A 19,841-nucleotide genomic window follows, 5' to 3' on the forward strand; every position below is an offset into this window, starting at 1 on the left:
AATTGTGGTTTGTATGAATTTGATTCATCTTTGATTCTTTCTCATGGTCGGCTGCCTTCATTGTCTTCTCCCTCCCTTTCAGGTGACCAAAAAAAGGGTTATAAATCCAGTTAGAAGTAATCAAAATATAGAACAAAGATATGGAAGGGGTAAGGAAGAAAGGGTTGTGTCAATGGCTTGTTCTTTGAGGTTCTTGAGTTCACTGAAAGTGGACTTCCTCTCCTCCATCTCTCAGAACTGTGGAACTTTTGGGACTGACCCTAAGAGATTTAAATCACAACTAGCAGAATGTCTTTATGTATGTTTGTGTGTGTGTGTGTGTGTGGTATGTGTTTATCAGGTTTATTCTGAAGCCTCAGTGGTGAAATAGTAAACAACAAGAAAGTGGAAGGCTGAAGTGAATCGTTTACTCATTTTTCAAATAAATGCCTCACATATATATTTAGGAAGCACAGAATCATCTAACCTTCTTATTTGGGGGAGGGGATACTGTGGTGATTTGTTCCTGCCAGAGCAAAATGCACATCTGTCAGAATATTCATGAACTGGCAAAGACATGGTAACAAGGTCAGCCAATGAATAGGCATAGCAACTAAGTCAGCCAATAAGGACTGTTTGGAAACTGAAACTGGAAGGAGCCTGGGCAAGGCTCTAGATTAAGCTCTGAGCTCTGAAGCTACAAACTAGTCTGCAACTCTGAATCAAAACTGAAATTGTTCTCTGTTGTTCTCTCCTCTGCTTGTGTTTTGCCTGTAACTGCTGCCATGTTGGAAGAATCTGCTGTTGGTATTGTATATGTACTTCAGATGTTATGATGTATATAAAGAAGTTAATGAATCCTACTGAATCAGTTATCTGTTGTGCCTTCTGGATTTCATTTTCTGCAACAAACTCTAACAACGTCTGAACGGACTTTAGTGCTAGAACCGATTAAGATCTTATACATATCAGGAGCCATCAATCCTAAAATCCATAAATCCATTAACCTCACAAAACAATGGAGTGCTTACTATAAGAAATGACTGAAGAAGCTGCTCACACACTAAATAACCCTGTCAAGAAAGCAAAACCATTTTTTAAAACCTTTGAAAGTCTCATTTGTAAAGTCCAAAGAGCAGTGACCGATAGCCTGCAACAATGTACAAAATGGAATTATGAATTATTAAAATGGATTTACCTGAAGCACAAATGTTTCCACTGAATTTAAAGTAAACCTGCTCTCCTTCTCTCATTTTAAATGGCTTTGAAGGCTCTGGAGGACCAGAATATCCCTCTTCACGTAAAGACTGCAGCTCCATGCTTAATTCCTTGGAAGGAACCAGTAAGACGAGAATCTTGTAAGGGTCTTCTTTATTCTGATACAGTATTACTGTCACCATGGTGTTGTGGATGGCATGTTCCAAATTCTGAATAAACTGAACGAGATGTACGTTGTCCATAGCAGAAGATAAGCGAACAATAATAAATCTGTGTAAAGAGGAAGACTTGTTCAGGTCTTGGGATTTAAGAGCCAACCAACAGTGAAACTGATGCAATATAGGCTGATGCAATAAGAATGAATCAGCATAGCATGGGTATTTCCCTTTAAGACTGGGGATGGGTTCTACCCCTTTAAGAGGTGTTTATATAAAGGAAGCCATTAGAGGGCATGTTCTCTCTCTTTGTGTCTGGTATTAATTGCAGAGTTTTCCCTGTAGAGTTAAAAAGAAGAAAGATTGCATGTAAGGTATTTTGCCTACCACGTATATGTCTGTATATAACTGTTGTAGATAAACCACTGTTAAATGTCTAAGTCTCTGTGTGCTGTGTTTTTCTCCTGGGTTGTCTCATAATAACAGTCACTTTGCAAACGCTCTGACAAGACTAGGATGTGACAAAGCAAAGAAAATATTGGAGTAGGAGTCACATCTGAATGCGGAAGATTCTCAGTGAATAAAAAGATAAATCCAGAAACTTTTCTTTGGGGTTTAATGGACAAAGACTTGGGGGGGGGGAGAATTGGAACCTTAATGCTATGCTTTGTGCATAAAGTAATCTTGATGGCAGCAAGATTACTTTGTGCACAAAAATGGAAGGACACATTGATCCCCATAATGGAGGAATGATTGCAAAAGGTGATGGAGTTAGCAGAGATGGCTAAATTGACTGCTTTGACTAAAGAAAAAGAAATATAATCACTTTCATTTCTACTATGTTTCCCCTAAAATAAGACCCCTCAGAAAATAAGCCCTAGCATGGTTTTTCCAGGGTGCACATAATATAAGCCCTACTCCAAAAATAAGCCTCATCTAAGATTGCCAGCCAAACGGACACATTTAGTGCCATACTTCCTCAAAAATAAGACCTAACCAGAAAATAAGCCCTAATGAATCTTTTGGAGCAAAAAACCAGGGCCCATTCTTATTTTTAGAGAAACATGGGTACTTGGAAACCACTAGTGGACTGTGTGCCTGAGGTGGAAAAAAAATGCAACATTGATTTTGGGTCTTGACAATAAGATAGGTTTGCGGTTTTAGAAACGGCTAATTTATATTACTATGTAGAAGTAAAAAGTTGAGGTTTGATGCTATTATCTTATTCTACTGCACCAAAGGGAGTTGGGAATCAACACCTTTTCTTTCTTTTTTTCCCCATTTTTGCCTTCCCTTCTTCCTCCTTTACTTTCTCACTATTTTCTTTTGTAAACTTCTATTTTATATTATAAACTAATAAAAAAAAGATGAAGACGAAGTTTGCACTAGGTGCTTGCATCGTAAATAAACGGTAGATGCAAAGACACAGAAGATATAGATATAGGAGAGACCTGGAACAGTAATGCAGGAACATATAATTCCAAGGAGATCTGAGAGGATTTATAAAGGTATACCTGCTGAATGGTTCACAGCAAGTGAGGTTAGAGCATACAGTGTCAGGTATGAACTCAAACTCTTCAGGAGATGATGTCATTGCCAGAAAGGAAAAAGGCAGTCGGGCGAAAATGGTGTTACACAGATGTATTATTACATAATGATGGACTGCAGTGTAAAGCAAGGTTTGTTGCACATGGTTTGTAATATTGTTCGCTGGCACTGTAACTGGAATTAACCTGGTATGTACATTTGTTAAAGGATGTAAATGTATAAGACGTACAAGTATTTGTAAACTGATAAGTTAAAAAAGCCTGTATCTATGGAAAATATAATGACCATGTAAAAGCACTTGGATTATCATCCGTTCAGCTTTAAATGTGAGGAGTGTTAAGGTATTGGGATTTAAGAGCTGACCAGATGTAAAGCTGATGCAATGTAAGGCTGATGCAATGAAGATGAATCAGCATTGATACTGCCCTTTTAAGACTAAGAATGGATCCACAGAAGTTTTACCTCTTAAGAGGTGCCTGTATAAAGCAGCCATTAGAGGGCATTTTTTCTCTCCTTGTGTCCTGTATCCATTGCAGAGTTCTCTCTGTATAGTTAAGAAGATTGATTGCTTGACAGGTATTTACCTACCATATACATTTCTGTATGTGTCTTGTATGTAAACCACTGTTAAATCTCTAAGGTATGTTTTGCTCCTGGGTTGTCTCACAATAGTAGCCACTGTCAACTCATAAAATATTTCTATGGTCTTTTTAGAGTTGCCAACAGAAAAAGAGGGGGGAGCAGTGGAAATTGAAAGTGCATTCCATAAATAGTTTTCAAAGATAGTAACTAGGTGACTGAAGTTTCTGCCATGCAAAATTCTAGCTCATTAGAGGATATGAATTATGATACACCCAGAGGTGGGGGGGGAAACCAGGGTCAAGGGTGACAATGAATGATGTGCCTCAGAGTCGGCTACATCCAGGCAGTGCTGGACATGTTAACTCCCAATAAATCCTTTTGAAGTTTTGGAAGTTTGGCTCGAGACTCATGATTTAATTGGGGCAATTGCCGGAATCCTGACAGTCACTCTGATAGTAGAGAACATTAGAGATGGTAAGATATTGCTGTAGAATCCAACACAGAGGGAAAGCTATGGCAATTAAATTATAAAAGGGTTGGCTTTTGCTGTCTTCAATGAGGAAGTGGGATTTTCAAATATGGGTTGTCCACAACCGAAGGTTTTAAGAAGAGACTGAAAAGAAACCACTCCGGAATGATGATGTAATTGGTGTTCTAGGATATCGTGAGCACTTTGAACTCAATGGTTCTACCATCCTAAACCTGATTCTGTTGATCAAAGGTGAAGAATGGCTGCTTAGCCCTTGGAATAGGATGGTCACATCTGCAGGGGTAAATAATAAAAAGATTAAAAAAAATTAAAAAGCAGAGATTTCGCTTCCACTGAGGATGTCCAGGATGTTAATTAAATCTGCCGTCTTGCAGGTTGCTAGGCAATTTCTTGATTTACTATCTTTTATCATTTTTTTAAAGCTACCAGGCGGCTTTAAAATCAGGAGTCGCCAACCTTCAGGCCATAGACCACCAATCAATCAACTGTTGTAAGCCGAGGACTATCTAGTGGACAACCAGTTAAATATGAGCCGGTAGTGTGCGGCGGCAGCCAAAAAAGCCAATGCAATGCTAAGTTGCATTAACTGAGGGATACAATCAAGATCAAGGGAGGTACTAATACCACTCTATAAAGCCTTAGTAAGACCACACCTAGAATACTGCACTATAGTGGTCACCACACTATAAAAAGGATGTTGAAGCTCTAGAAAAAGTTTAGAGAAGAGCAACCAGGATGATTAGGGGACTGGAAACTAAAACATATGAAGAACGGTTGCAGGAACTGGGCATAGCTAGTCTAGTGAAGAGAAGGACCAGGGGAGACATGATAGCATCTTCCAATATTTGAGGAGCTGCCATAGAGAGGAAGGGGTCAAGCTATTTTCCAAAGCCCCCAAAGGCCAGACAAGGGATAATGGATGGAAACTGAACAAGGAGAGATTCAACCGGGAAATAAGGAGACATTTTCTGATAGTGAGGACAATTAACCAATGGAATAGATTGCCACCAGAGGTTCTGGATGCTTCATTCCTGGAGGCTTTCAAGAAGAGATTGGACTGCCATTTGTCAGAAATGATGTAGGGTCTCCTGCTTGGGCGGGGGATTGGACTAGATGACCTACAAGGTCCCTTCCAACTCTGTTAATCTGTACCTATCTGTACTGATTGAAAGATTGAAAACGGATGAAATGATCGCCCCCCTCTTCTCCTACTTCACGATCTGAAAGAGGGTGAATCAATGTCATTCTGCTTTTACGATCAATGGGTTGGATATTTTGGAATTTCATGCAAGCCACTTAATCAGTGATGCCCTGTTCATCTACACATTGGACGAAGCCATCTCACCTCTCTAAGGGTTCCTCCAAGTCAACGGACACAAGACCGTTCCTTGCATTTCTCACAGTGATGTCATCCAGTAGCATCCATTCTTCTTCACTGTTTCTGTAGCCCAGGACTTTCAGTGGTTCCTTCAGATTCTCCCTGTGTTTCCTTGGGGAAGCACTGAGACCTCTGGAAAAATCACAAGAGTAGAGCAAAGAATATACAATCCATCCACCCTTCTCTGTTTCTTCCCTGCTTCTTACTGTCTGGGCTTTGTGATCCAAAACCAAAATTTCTTTTGAAGTAGATCCTCCTAGCCTTACCAAATAAAGGTAAAGGCTCTAGGGAGGCAGTGCTCAACTCTGTTACAAAGCCAAAGAGCCAGCGCTGTCTGAAGATGTCTCTGTGCTCATGTGGCCGGCATGACTAAATGCCAAAGGTGCACGGAATGCTGTTACCTTCCCACCAAAGATGATCCCTATTTTTCTACTTGCATTTTTTACATGCTTTTGAACTGCTAGGATCACAGAAGCTGGGACAAGTAATGGGAGCTCACTCCATTACATGGCGCTCGGGATTCAAACCGCCAAACTGCCGACCTTTCTGATCGACAAGCTCAATGTCTAAGCCACTGAGCCACCACGTTCCTTACCAACTAGTATGTCTTTAATTGCAACAAATGTGTATTTCTTTCATGGCCCCACTTTTCAACTTTCAAAATGCCCCAGCCAGAAAGACTAAAGAGAAAGTCAGCTGGGTATTATAGGACGTGAAAGCTGTTTTGGTATATTTTTAATTAAATTTTCATTATAGATAAAAACCAGCTACACTGGTGGGTTGAAAGGTTTCTACTGTTTTTCATTAGAATTATACAAAGGCAACAAAAAAATAATAAAAGCTGTGCCTCAGAAAAATTGCTAAGAAGATCTGATTAACTTTACATGAACTTAAATTGCTATTGTTCAAGTTGGCAATCCCTGACAGTTCAGAGGTCAATATATAGATGTTTAAATCAGTTTTCTTAATCTTTTCCCTCTCCATTTGCATTAAATTATATCTCCCATGATCATTAGCCAACATAATTTATGAATCACAGCAGAGGTGGTATTCAGCAGGTTCTGACCAGTTCTGGAGAACTGGTAGTAGAAATTTTGAGTAGTTCAAAGAACCAGCAAATACCACCTCTGACTGGAGATTTTACAGTATCCTTCTGTTGTGGTTCACCAGCAGCAGGTGTGGATGGCCAAAGTCTTGGAGAATGAAGACTCAGATGAGGGGCCTGTGTGTGATGCAGGGATGGGGACAGGACCATCAAGGAGTGGAATGCTGCTTTCGGAAATTGTGGAGGCTGGCAGCAGTGATGAAGAGGTCCCCGAGGAGCCTGTGTCCAGGGCACGTGCACACAGGGCTGCTCAAAGGAAAAAGCAGTTGCAGCAGCACGGGCCACTCAGGAGTAAGGCTGCAAGGTAATGGCCCCTCCCTTCAGAGATAAAAGCCAGCTGAGAAACCGAAGTTCTTTGCAGGAAGCAAAGAAGTTTTTGCACTCAAGCCTTGTGGACATTCGGACTCTCTTAGTTGGTGTTTGGAGACTCTTTGTGTTTGAAATAGTTCTTGGCAACTTTATCTAGTGTTCTTGGCAGCCTTGCACAACCTTGGCAAGGTTCGTTCTTATCAGAGACAATTAGTTTGAAACAGCCTTTTAACCATGAAGGAACAGAATTTGTGAAGAATCATTAAAAGGTTTTGCTGTTACCTCCATCTGGTGTTTGCTTCCTTGGAACAAGCTTTGGGTCAGAATACCTTCCTCTGCCACGCCCACCAAGCCACATCCACAGAACCGGTAGTAAAAAAGATTTGAATCCCACCACTGGATCCCAGGAACAATAGCCAGCATAACCTATGGTTATCCCGCTTAGAGATACTGAGAGTTATGATCCATACAACTGGAGGATGTCAGATTACCAATAGAAGAGAATATGTGTAGCTCAGGGCTGAACTGAGGGGTCCTTGCTCTTTGAACCTGATTGTTTTCTTACAGACATTTCATTATCTAAATAAGTAACATGGTGGTGCAGTTGTTAGAGTGCAGTACTGCAGGCTACTTCTGCTGCCTGCTTGCTGGCTGCCTGCAATTTGGCTAGAAAAGAGGGGAAGGAAGAAGAAAGGAGAATGAAGAGGGAAGGGAAAAGAGGAAAAGGAAGGAAGGAAGATTATGAGAGGGAGGGTCTCAGGGAAGTCCTGCCTTAGCACTGGGCCACCACAGGTTCCCCCCACATTAGTCCCATGGCCATGCCCACCATGGCCACACCCATGCCCCTCTGGCCCTCTGAGGTAAAACACAACCCTGATGCAGCCCTCAATGAAATCAAGTTTGACAGCTCTGTTCTAGTCTCTCAACATCTTGAGATGTTAGAAAGGTTGCCTTCTCTCCATAATTAAATTTGAAGAGTGGAAGAAGACAACAACGGCAAACCATTTATGGATTCTGGGTCTACCTGAGACATTTTCAAGAATGAGTTCTTTCTTATTTCTTACCGGAAATTATGAATGCTTGTAACTCTGGGGACAGAAGCAGTCGCTGCCCTTCCGGAATCTGTCTCAATACCCTCTCTTCGTTTTTCTTGATTTGGAGGGCAAGGTAGAACTACAGTGATAGCTCTGTTGAGTGGCAGAGATGAAGAATATTCCAGGTGGACCAGAGAGCTGGTTGATATGACTGAATGATATTCGTCATGTTTTGTTTTCAATATTGAAAGTGTGGATTGATCAATCGACTGCACCTGCATAGAATTAATATTGAAGGGAATAGTAATAATAAATAAAGAAATTTAGTAGAATATATTATAGCATTAAGTAGAGAGTTACTCTATAGGCATTTGTTATCTTGCTGTTGTAAAAAAGATTTCCTTAACCTTTCACTTGTTGTAAAACACATGCCTGCAATCAGTTACATCCCCCTCCTATTAAGACACATGATTGTCCTATCTAAATCAATCTGAATCCATCTGTTTTCCTGGATTGATACATTTCATCCCAGCATCAACCCCTGGGAATGAAATGTACCTCAATTTGGAGGAATCCACACATTTGAAGTATACTGTTAATAGCCTCCTTAAGTGATCAATTGTGATCAATTAGATGGACAATAGGAGAAGAGATAATGAAAGGTAAACATTGCCGAAAGAGATTTGTCTTTTGCAGGAAATATGTAAATCTAAGTTAGAGAGATTTACAATGCAGTTACTCAACTTCTAAGAATGTTAAAGGTATAAGAAAGATAGGGCATCTTCCTGTATTTTGTAGAATTTTCCTCCCATGTCTCTTGTGATGTGCTAGGAACTTCTTCCCAGATCTTTAACTCTGATCAAAGAATAAAAGTCTGCTTTATTTAATTTGCAAGCCTCTTTGTTTTGGTTCATTTCTGGCTTAAGCGTACTTCCAGACTTTACAATATGATTACGGGCATAATTATCATTATCATCTCTCATTCAAGGTAGTTTTGAATATTCATTCATATATGCTCAGGGATCAATGGAAATAGGAAGGAGTTTTACAAGAACCAATGGAGGGAAACTCATCAACGAGGGAAGCAACCTAGAACTAAGGAGAAATTTCCTAATGGTGAGAATAATCAACCAGTGGAATAGCTTGCCTTCAGAAGTTGTGGGTGCCACATCACTGCACTGGACAGCCATTTGTCTGAAGTAGTAGAGATGGTACAGGATAATAAAAACAAGGACAAATAGGCTGAAAAACAGCTTCTCAGGGCAGTAACTCTATTGAGTTCTACTTTATAGTGCAGTATTAATGCAATATCGGGGTTTTTCAATTCAATGTACAGAATGGGAAGGATGTGTGTTTGTGTTTATTTTCATATTCATAATGTACACTGAAGATAGTATTTAATTTTATTGTATGAGGTGCAATGACAATAAAGTAAACTAAACTAAAAGCTAAACTCACCTGCTTCAGCAGGGAGTTGGACTAGAACTAGATGATCTCCAAGGACACCTTCCAACTCTGTTATTTTATGTTTGATGTTCTATCACTTGCCAGCATATCTCATACCAATGCATCAAAATAATAAAATTAAATCTTCATGCGGTGAGGCCCATATTCCTCTAAAGAACAAAGCTATTTGATCATGCTGCTAAACGCAATGGGGATGGAGCAGAATCCTGGAACTCTCCACTAACCCACCACAGACTTAGCTCCAAAAGGAAGGAAAAGGTTTTCTACTTAATTTTCATGGCAGTTCGTTTACAGAAGCATAATTCAATCCTTGCACCAAGATGAATATCAAGGATAATGAAGAAGGACATGAAACATTGATTCAATTTCTCTCATTAGGTAAGGCAGAGATGTTTCTGCAGGGATCTTCATTAAATTTCCCTTCTGGATAAATTTGAAAAAGCCTGCTATAACATCGGATAAATGTCTGCAGGCAAAATAGAAACGTTCTAGCAAAATAAGGTATAATTTTGAGCTAGACGTTAGATCTAGATAGTACAGATTTAAGGAAAAAAGACAGTCTCAAAACCGATGGAATTATGCATGAAAATTTTAAAAAATTAACAGTCTTCACCCTCTTTCTCTCACACAAACAATCTGAATTTGAGTTGTCTTCTCTGGAATGAAGCCTCTCCCACCTGAGAATCCAGACTACATTCCACCACATTTCAGGATTAGGGAAAGTTGGCCGTATACCAAGTCGTAGGTGTGAACATCAGATTCAACCAAAGCTGAAATCTAAGTGGACAACCCACTACAAATGTGCATACAACTAGACACAAATATAGTTCCTCCCCAGTGCCATCACCCTGCTAAACAGCTAATCGGTCTTCTTAGGCCTAAACCCATGTAGTAGGGCTGTATTGCTATTATCCTTCTCATCTTTCCTACTATCTTCTCCTACTGGTATCTTATTATTTATCACTTGTTGTTTGTATCTTATGATGAATAATTGTAACTATGTTTTATGATCTATGATCTATTACTTTATTGTATGTATGTACTGAGATGTTATGCACCAGAGACAAATTCCTTCTTTGTCCAATCACACTTGGCCAATAAAGAATTCCATTCCATTCTATTCTCCTCTATTCTATTCTCTGTGGCAGAATATAGTCCTTTTGAAATAACAGAATAATAGAGTTGGAAAGGACCTTAGAGGGCTTCTAGTCCAACCCTCTGCTCAAGCAAGAGAGACTATACCACTCAAAACAGGTGTCATGCCCCTGTTGGAATGTGATTCCGAGGGGGAGGTCAAACAGCTAACAGGGAGTGGGAGTGTGGCTCTCGTGGCTGTGGAGGAAACTGGGGAAGGGCACAGTGCAGCTGGGCATTCAGAGGAAGACCCAGGCCCATTCCTTCTTCATCCTAGGGCATGCAGGGAGGAACAGATAAGGGAGCAACATGGGTTATGGGGGAGAAAAAGGCCCTGATTCACTTCATTAGCCGCATCTGGGAAAACAGGTATAAAGCGCACAGCACCTTGCTGGAAGCAAAGCGTGCATTACCTTTGTTTGTCACGTCTTATCTGGGTTCTGGCGTCCTCCCAACTGTATGTGTTTTGTTATCTTTTGGAAGTCTGCAATTCCTTATCCTGCCCTATCTCATTAATTGCTGCAGCTTGTGGTTTGTGTTGGTTTTTGTTTATAATTTAGATGTACTTTGTGTTTGGACTGAATTTCTTCCCTTTAAAAACTGTTCTTGGGAGAGTTTTTTCTCCAGCCAATGATAACTGAACATTGGGGGCCAGGTTGGAGGAATTAAAGGGACTTTACCTACTTTTGTGACTTTGTTGCTTTTGTGCCATGCCCCAGGTCATCACAACAGGTGGCTGTCCAGTCTCTTCTTGAAAACCTCTGGTGGCGGGCTGCAACCAGTTTAACAACCGGTTTGGTGAGTGTGCATGAGCAGCGTTAAAAAAACACCCATTTTAAGCTTAAAAACTTACTCTCGATTCATAGAATATTTCTATGGGCTTTTTAGAGTTGCCAACAGAAAGGAAGGGGAGCACTGCAACAGCTTGTAAAACCGAAACTGCATTCTATAAATGTTTTCAAAGATAGTAACTAGGTGACCGAAGTTTCTGCCATACAAAAGTCTAACTGGAGAGCATGATTGATGACTCTTGGCTATGGATGTGTCCCATTGGAGAATAGGAATTACGATACACCCAGGGGGTGGAGGGAAAACCAGGGTCAAGGGTGACAAGGAATGATGTGTCTCAGAGTCGGCTATACCCAGGCAGTGCCGGACATGTTAATTCCCAATAAATCCTTTTGAAGTTTTGGAAGTTGGGCTCGAGACTCATGATTTAAATGGGGGTAGTTGCCGGAACCCTGACGCTTACTTTCTATCTCAGCGCTGGTGAGTAAAACAGCTGAGGTGCGAATCAGCTGAGCTAAAAAAACAGGGGAATACAGGACAGGAAAGGGCAGGCATAGGTGGGTGTGGCCAACTGCTCACCGGAACTACCGGTTCGCTAGAACTGGTCCGAATTGGCAGTAGCCCATCACCGATGTTGGAGCACCCACAACTTCCATTCCACTGATTAATTGTCCTCACTGACAGGGAATATCTTCTTATTTGTAGGTTAGTTCTCTCCTTATTATCTTGGCTTTAAGAAAAACGTATCTAGCTCAGTTGGTCTAAAGGAACATGAGTAGCATGCAGAAGTACAGAGAAGAGCAACCAGGATGATAAGAGGACTGGAGACTAAAACATATGAAGAATGGTTGCAGGAACTGGGCTTGGCTAGTCTAGGGAAGAGAAGGACCAGGGGAGACAGGATAGCTGTCTTCCAATATTTGAGGGGCTGCCACAGAGAGGAGGAGGGGGTCAAGCTGTTTTCTAAAGCACCCAAAGGCCAGACAAGGAATAATGGATGGAAACTGAACAAGGAGACATTCAACCTGGAAATAAGGAGAAACTTTCTGACAGTGAGAACAACCAGTGGAACAGAAATTGCCTTCAAAAGTTGCGGGAGCATCATCACTTGAGACCTTCAAGAAGAGATTGGACTGCCATTTGTCAGAAATGGTGTAGGGTCTCCAACTTGGGCGGGGGCAGGGTGTTGGACTAGATGACCTACATGGTCCCTTCCAACTCTGATTATCTGTTAAAGCTGTTAAATCTGTTCCTTTTCAACAGGGGAGACAATGTATTTTTTTTTAAAACATTTAACCTCATAAAGGAGAAGAAAGAGAATTCATACAGGAACTGAACTGAATAACAGACATTCTGTAATGAATATCTTCCTAGTCGTCTTTTATGAGCTATTGCTGCCACCCAGGGTTGAACTGAAGGAAAGCCTCTGGTTTTTTTTCCATGTTAAAAAAAAAGTCCTTTAGGCACCTGCAGTATTATAAACAAGGATGAATAGCAATCTATTCGCATCACTTTTCAAATCCGTTTTGAAATGTGGCCGGAATCCCTCAAAATGCAGAATTAGTTCCCCATCCTATAACTTATCATTCCATTTGGTGAGCTTTTTTTTTTTTTTTAAATGGTTAAGATTATTGATTGGGCCTTTTCTTCTTCTTCTTTTCCCTGCAAGCTTCTTAGGTGGCCTCAAAATTGGACAGATGGGAAAATGACATAGTCAAAATAGATGGGTGATAGATAATAGAAAGAAAAAAAGGAAGGAAGAAAGGAAAGAAAGAGGGAAGGAGGAAGGAAGATTGATTGATTTTGAGGAAGGGATGAAAGAAGAGAGGAAGGGAGGGGAGGGGAGGGAGGGAAGGGAAGGAGGGAGGGAAAGAGGGAAAGAAAGGAAGGACAGGGAGGGGAGGAAGGGAAGGGAGAATGAAATGAAGGAAGGAAAGGAAAGAAGGAAGGAAGGAAGATTGATTTTGAGGAAGGGAAAGAAAAGGAGGGGAAGAGGGGAGGGAGGGAAGGGAAGGAAGGAAGGAAGGAAAGAAAGAAGAAAGAAAGATTTTGAGGAAGGAAGGAAAGAAGAGAGGAAGGGAAGGAAGGAGGGAAAGAGAGGAAAGATGGGGAGGGGAGGAAGGGAAGGAAGGGAAGGAAGAGAGAATGAAATGAAGGAAGGAAAGGAAAGGAAAGACGGAAGGAAGGAAAGGGGAAGGAAGGAAAGGAAGGAAGCAAGCAAGAAGGAAGGAAGGAAGGAAGGAAGGAAGGAAGGAAGGAAGGAAGGAAGGAAGGAAGGAAGGAAGGAAGGAAGGAAGATTGATTTTGAGGAAGGAAAGAAGAGAGGGGAAGAGAGGGGAGGGAGGGAAGGAAGGAGGGAAGGAAGGAAGGAAGGAAAGAAGAAAGAAAGATTTTGTGGAAGGAAGGAAAGAGAGAGGGAGGGAAGGAAGGAGGGAAAGAGAAGAAAGACGGGGAGAGGCAGGGAGGCAGGGGAAGGAAGGGAAGGAAGGAAGGAAGAATGAAATGAAGGAAGGAAAGGAAAGGAAAGGAAAGGAAGGAAGGAAGGAAAGATTGCATGGAGAACTGCTATTAAAGGACACTATTATCAGTGACCTTAAAGTAGATCATTCAGTTTACAAAAGGCCAGATATTTTTTTCCCCTTCACTGAAGAAAGTCATCCTCGGTATGCATTATTAAGTTGTAAAAAAATTATTCTAGATCTCTTCCAATCCAAATGCGGTTACGTATTTCGGTTGGCCAAAAACGTGCTCCTATCCGAGAAGTCAAGCCATTTATTTTTCAAGCATACCTTTACGTCCACTGTGACTCGAGAACTGAATGTTGATGGGGGATAACAAAATGAAATTCTGGGATCCATGTTAAGCTTTCGCAACAGTCCTTTCCTCGGAATGGCCCATGTTTCCTTCTTCAAGCACGAAACCACGGAGAAGATACCCAGCTGGCAAGTTTTCACCACGGCGGCTGACCTCTGGCATGGAATCCAAAGGAGAAAAACCAGTATTTAAATAATAAATTTGTTTTACAATGGTTAGGAAAAGCAGGGTTTTTAAGCAAAAACTTCTAATCTTTACAACGAGGTTTAGCGTTGAGTATCATCAGCACTAGTTAACTGTTCTCTAATCTTATATACAACCAATACTAGGTTTGATATTGTCAATTCAGTTTTAAATATTTGCATGCTGATTTTCCTGTTCTGGTTAATGGCTACAACTTTTTTTTCAAATTCCAGTAACAATTTAGAATTCCCTTTTTTTAAAAAAATAATGCGTTTTATAGAAATATTTGCAGATGAATAAGTTTGGAGCAGCTTTCTTTATTAACTTATTAAGGAAGTCCTATAAAATTCCAAATGTGACTTGCAAAAAATTATTTAAAAAAAAAACTTTTCTCTCTCACGTTTTGTTAAGAAAGTGGTAGGATTCAACAAGTGAATTCTTACAGATCTGCAATATTTTTAGTAGTTTTAAATCAATTTAAAGTTAGAACAATTAATCAGTGGAACAACTTGCCTTCAGAAATTGTAAATGCTCCAACACTGGAAGTTTTTAAGAAGAGATAGGATAATCATTTGTCTGATATGGTATAAAGTTTCCTGCCTAAGCAGGGGATTGGACTAGAACAGGGGGTCGCCAACCCTTTGGACCTCAGAGACCACCAAACTCATAATTTTAAATCCCAGGGACCAGTAACAGGTTCTGTGGGTGTGGCCTAATTTGTAGGTGTGGCTTGGTGGTCATGTGACTGGCTGGGCATGGCTTGTATGTAAATATTATAAATATTTATATAAATATTGAATTTTTTTATAAAAAAGAGAAACTTTTACCCAAAAATCAGACAAAGCAGGCAGGCAGATTGAGTTGCTCACAGAATCATTCAGTGATCTATCTATCTGCCATCGGCTAGCTCAGTCTGTCACAGAAAATTTGCTTGCTGTGAGTCTGCACTGAATAATAGAACCTTCAGTCCTGAGGGAGGCTTGGCTGTGCTTAAAAGCAGAGCCAAAGTTCTAAAGATTAGCTAGAAAGCAAGAAATCCAACCATTTCCTGCTTTCTAGCTAATCTAAATATCACAGCTGATGGTCAGAAAAATAGCAATTCAGCATGCAAGTTTGCTGGGTAAGGAGTGAGTGGGCGGGGAGTGTTCCTGCGGGCCATGTGGACGGCGCAGCCTTGTGTTTCTGCGCAGCCTGGATTAATTGCTTGGGGGGGGGGGTGCGCTCTGGGGTGAGATTTGTCTGTGGCCCACCAAAATTTTCTCCTGGCCCACCGGTTGGTGACCGCTGGACTAGAAGACCTCCAAGGTCTCTTCTAACTTTGTTGTTCTATTCTATTCTATTCTATTCTATTCTATTCTATTCTGTTCTGTTCTATTCTATTCTATTCTATTCTATTCTATTCTACTCCACTCCACTCCACTCCACTCTACTCTAATTCTATTCTATTCTACTCTGCTCTAATTCTCTTCTACTCCTACTCTACTCTACTCTACTCTACTCTACTCTACTCTACTCTACTCTACTCAACCTACTCATTATACTCTACTCTACTCTATTATTCTCTACCTAATTATACTCTACTCTACTCTACTCTAATTATATACTCTACTCTACTCTACTCTACTCTACTCTACTCTACTCTACTCTACTCTACTTTATTCTATTCAATAGTATTTTCTTCTGCCTGGTAGTTTAAGCATGATTTTGGTTTAAAGAGTTCACTCACCTTCTGGCTGCCTTGATGTCCTTCCAAAGAGGTAGGAGTTAAATAAATGGACTGGAAATTTATGTCACTCACTTTCACCATTACGTCTTTGTACATTCCTCTGTAACGGGAAGTAAATGGGATTGCAATGCTGATTGGAGAAACGTTGAGTTGGTCAACCAATGAACACTCAACAGATAGGATGTTGCTGACAAGTTCTTCTGCCTCATCCACAACGAAGGGACTGAAATCATTGGCAACAGTGACTGTGAGATGTTCCAGAACTTTGCAAGGAGCTGTCACACTACACGATAGTTCAGGTTCTCCCAGTTCGTTCGCTTCCATAAAAAATCTATGGCCAAGAAATAACATTCGTGAGGGGGGGAAGAGAGAGAAATGGATAGAACACAGAATGATAACTGGAGGGGACCTTGGAGGTCTTCTAATCCAACCCCTCTGGTTGAGGTGGAGACCCGATACCATTCTGGGCAAATGGCTGTCTAATCTCTTCTTCAAAATTGCCAGCGATCGTGCATCCATGGCTTCTCAAGGCAACCCACCCCACTGTTGAATTGTTCTCACTGTCAGGAAACCTGTTGTGGCCTGTCAGCAGCCAAATCAGAGGAGGAGGAGGCGGTGTGGGAGTCAGGTTCAGCATCAAGGCAACCTGAGAGCTCTGAGGGGGAAGAGGGAATGGAGCTGGCAGAGAGAGAAAGAGACAGAGTGGAGCCTGGGCCATCTGTCAGCTCTCAGATGGAGTGTAAACAACCCCCAGGTCTGGAGGTGGCTGATGAGGAAGAGGAGAAACAGCTGGGTCCAGTGCCTGACATGCAGATGTGCAGAAGCAGAGGAGAGGAGAGCAGTGGAAATCTATGCGCCGATCCTTGGGACTGAAGAGCCACCCCAGCTAGTGAAGCCCCAGTTAGCTGTGGGGATAAAAGGCAGGGGGCAGAGATGAATAGATGTGGCAGACAATTATTCATCTCCCTGCTGGACAGACTTGTTAGCCTACGTTGAGAGAGAAACGTTATGCTGGGGCTGTTGGCACTCCTAATAAAGGAATCATTGATTTTAAATACAGAGGGTTTGTCATGTGTCGGGAGCTGGGTCAGAAGAAACTTTCTCCTAGGTTCTAGGTTGGATCTCTCTTTGATAGGCTTCCATTCCTTACTTCTTGACCTGCTCTCTGGTGCTTTGGAGAATAGCTTGATCCCTTCTTCTCTGTGACTGCCCCTGAAGTACTGGAAGGCTGCTATCATGTCACCCCTAGTCCTTCTCTTTGTTAGACCAGACATGCCCCTAGAATAATTATTTGTAACTAGTTGAGGAACGGAACTGCATTAGGTCTTTTCAATGGTGGGGTCCACACCTTGACCTCGGGAAGAGATGACTGCTTTTACTTTGATGAGGTATCTTGTGTGGCCTCGTAGCATCACTTACAATTCTTCTCTGGTAATACTGATTTGCAAACTAAGGCATTCAAAACTTTTGGTAGACCAATACTCGAATTCAACTCTGCTGTCTGGAATCCGCACTGTATATCTGACATAAATACAATTGAGCGTGTCCAGAAGTATTTTACCAGAAGAGTACTACATTCCTCTGTTCGCTACAGAATAACCCTACACCACCAGACTTGAGATTCTAGGCTTAGACGACCTTGAACTATGCCAGCTAAGATTGGACTTAAGCATAGTACATAAAATCATGTGTTACAATGTCTTGTCAGTTAATGAATATTTTAGATTTAACCACAACAACACAAAAGCACACAACAGATATAAACTAAATGTAAACCACTCCAAACTTGATTGCAGGAAGTACGATTTCAGCAACAGAGTGGTCAATGTCTGGAACTCACTACCTGATTCTGTTGTTCCATCCTCTAACTCTCACTCCTTTAACCTTAAACTATCGACTATTGATCTCACCCCATTCCTAAGAGGTCTGTAAGGGGCATGCAAAAGTGCACAATCGTGCCTACCATCCCTGTCCTATTGTCCTCAATTATTAGTTCCTATTTCTTATATTTAAACATGTTTATTCTTATTTCTATTGTATTGTAAGCGTTTGACAAAATAAATGAATGAATGAATGAATGAATAAATAAATAAAATAAATACTTCCAAGAACTGAATGAGGCTCCCCAAGAAAGAAACAAACACTTGTGTTGTTTGTAGAAGCAAGGAACACCCATTGATTGTTTTCTCTTATTCTTTGCTTTCTCAGCCTCTCTGCAGGACCATAAATAATCATACCGGCTACTTGGGAATGCAAGGCCACTAAAAAACACTATTAAAATGTTAAGTATCATGTGAATGAAATATAATCCAATTATCCAGCTTCGTTATAAATTTACAAAATAGTTAAGGGAAATTGATTTTATTCCAGGTAATGACAAGGTGTTCTTTTTTTTAATGCAACAGTAATAAGATAATGGGCTGCCTTAAACTGCAGCTGCGTAGTCTAGCTAGGGCTTCTAAATATTATGGGTTTCTTTCCCTAAGAAATTTGGGGGGGAAATGAGGCAGTTTTCTTTCACCTCTCTCTCCCCTCGAGTGGTCTGGGCTGAACCTCCACCCCACATACATACATACAAACAAACAAACAAACAAACAAACAAACACACACACACACACACAAACATACCAGAGGTGGTATTCAGCAGGTTCTGACCAGTTCTGGAAAACTGGTAGCAGAAATTCTGAGTAGTTCAGAGAACCGGCAAATGCCACCTTTGACTGGAGATTTTATAGTGTCCTTCCCCTGACACGCCCACCAAGCCACACCAACAGAACCAGTAGTAAATAAATTTGAATCCCACCACTGATACATACATACATACAGGCAGACAGACGTACATACATACATACATTACGATTTATATGGACTGTTTCCTAGTATGATTTGATTGCTTGTTGTACCCTATGAATTAAATGTTGTACCTGATGATTCTTGACTCTTGATGAATGCATCTTTTCTTTTATGTACACTGATAGCATTTGCACCAAGACAAATTCCTTGTGTGTCCAACCACACTTGGCCAATAAAGAATTCTATTCTATTCTATTCTATTCTATTCTATTCTATTCTATTCTATTCTATTCTATTCTATTCTATTCTATTCTATTCTATTCTATTCTATTCTATTCTATTCTATTCTTATTCTATACATCTATTCTATTCTTTATTCCTCTATTGTATGTATTATATATATATATATATATATATATATACATACATACATACATACATTAAGCACAATTACAATGCGTGGAAAAACACAGCTACATACACACTTAAGAATATATATATATACACACACATATATATATACACACACATATGTACATAAACACACACACACACATATATGTGAAAGGGTGTTGGGCAATTCCTATGATGGCTTAAGGGCATTGTCCTGGTTTGGATCTTGGGTGAAGGCTAATCCTATCACTGCCTTTGTTCGGACTTTGCTGCAGGGAATTCAAAATATCCTGTCTTGAATGGATTTCTGCCTGCAGTATTTGCTTTGCCTATGAATAGAGCTACCTATCTCTTAAGTGCTGATGTCTGCTCAGGGCTATTAAGAAAGATAGGGGCTGCTTTCTCCCTCTAAAAAAACCCCATGTTTCTTCATTTCTCATCCTGCCTTTTTAGTATTTCTCAGAGTATTTCATTCTTCTAGGAGAGGAGTGGGTGATAACTTTCTACGATGCTGTTTGAAACATCACTAAAAGAATGGCCCTAAGGCAAAGACTACTTGCCCCGGGGTGGGAGGAAATATGCACCAAATATTTGACTCTGTGATTTACAATGAGATGGAAAAGCAACCTAGCTACAAAAAATGTTCCCACCCTCTTCACTGATGACGTAAAACTATTTAACACCACTGAAAATGCCGTTGCCTTACAAAGGGACCTTGACTATATGTCAGAATGGTCGAACAAT

General features: G+C 40.7%; 1 protein-coding gene and 1 long non-coding RNA gene across 5 annotated transcripts in view; one reads left to right on the forward strand and one right to left on the reverse strand.

The window, feature by feature from the left end:
* Positions 1-19,841, reverse strand: part of DTHD1 (death domain containing 1) — a 53,068-nt gene that overhangs the window by 27,882 nt on the left and 5,345 nt on the right. For all 4 annotated transcript variants that reach the window (XM_087965841.1, XM_026675357.2, XM_087965839.1 and 1 more), the window contains exons 3-7: positions 15,912-16,242; positions 13,978-14,157; positions 7,829-8,073; positions 5,318-5,482; positions 1,178-1,467 (exon numbers count right to left, since the gene is read on the reverse strand). In XM_087965841.1, coding sequence (XP_087821967.1) covers positions 1,178-1,467; positions 5,318-5,482; positions 7,829-8,073; positions 13,978-14,157; positions 15,912-16,242 — 1,211 coding nt within the window. The remainder of the gene's footprint in view (positions 1-1,177; positions 1,468-5,317; positions 5,483-7,828; positions 8,074-13,977; positions 14,158-15,911; positions 16,243-19,841) is intronic.
* Positions 3,438-6,900, forward strand: LOC148130750 (uncharacterized). The gene is made up of 3 exons (XR_015749576.1): positions 3,438-3,476; positions 6,521-6,689; positions 6,722-6,900. It is a non-coding gene; the product is annotated as an uncharacterized LOC148130750 (long non-coding RNA).

The sequence above is a fragment of the Notechis scutatus genome, chromosome 4, assembly GCF_049901735.1.
Source record: "Notechis scutatus isolate UNSWTSFEM ecotype Mainland chromosome 4, rNotScu1.2, whole genome shotgun sequence".
In the NCBI taxonomy this organism is placed as follows: Eukaryota; Metazoa; Chordata; class Lepidosauria; order Squamata; family Elapidae; genus Notechis; species Notechis scutatus.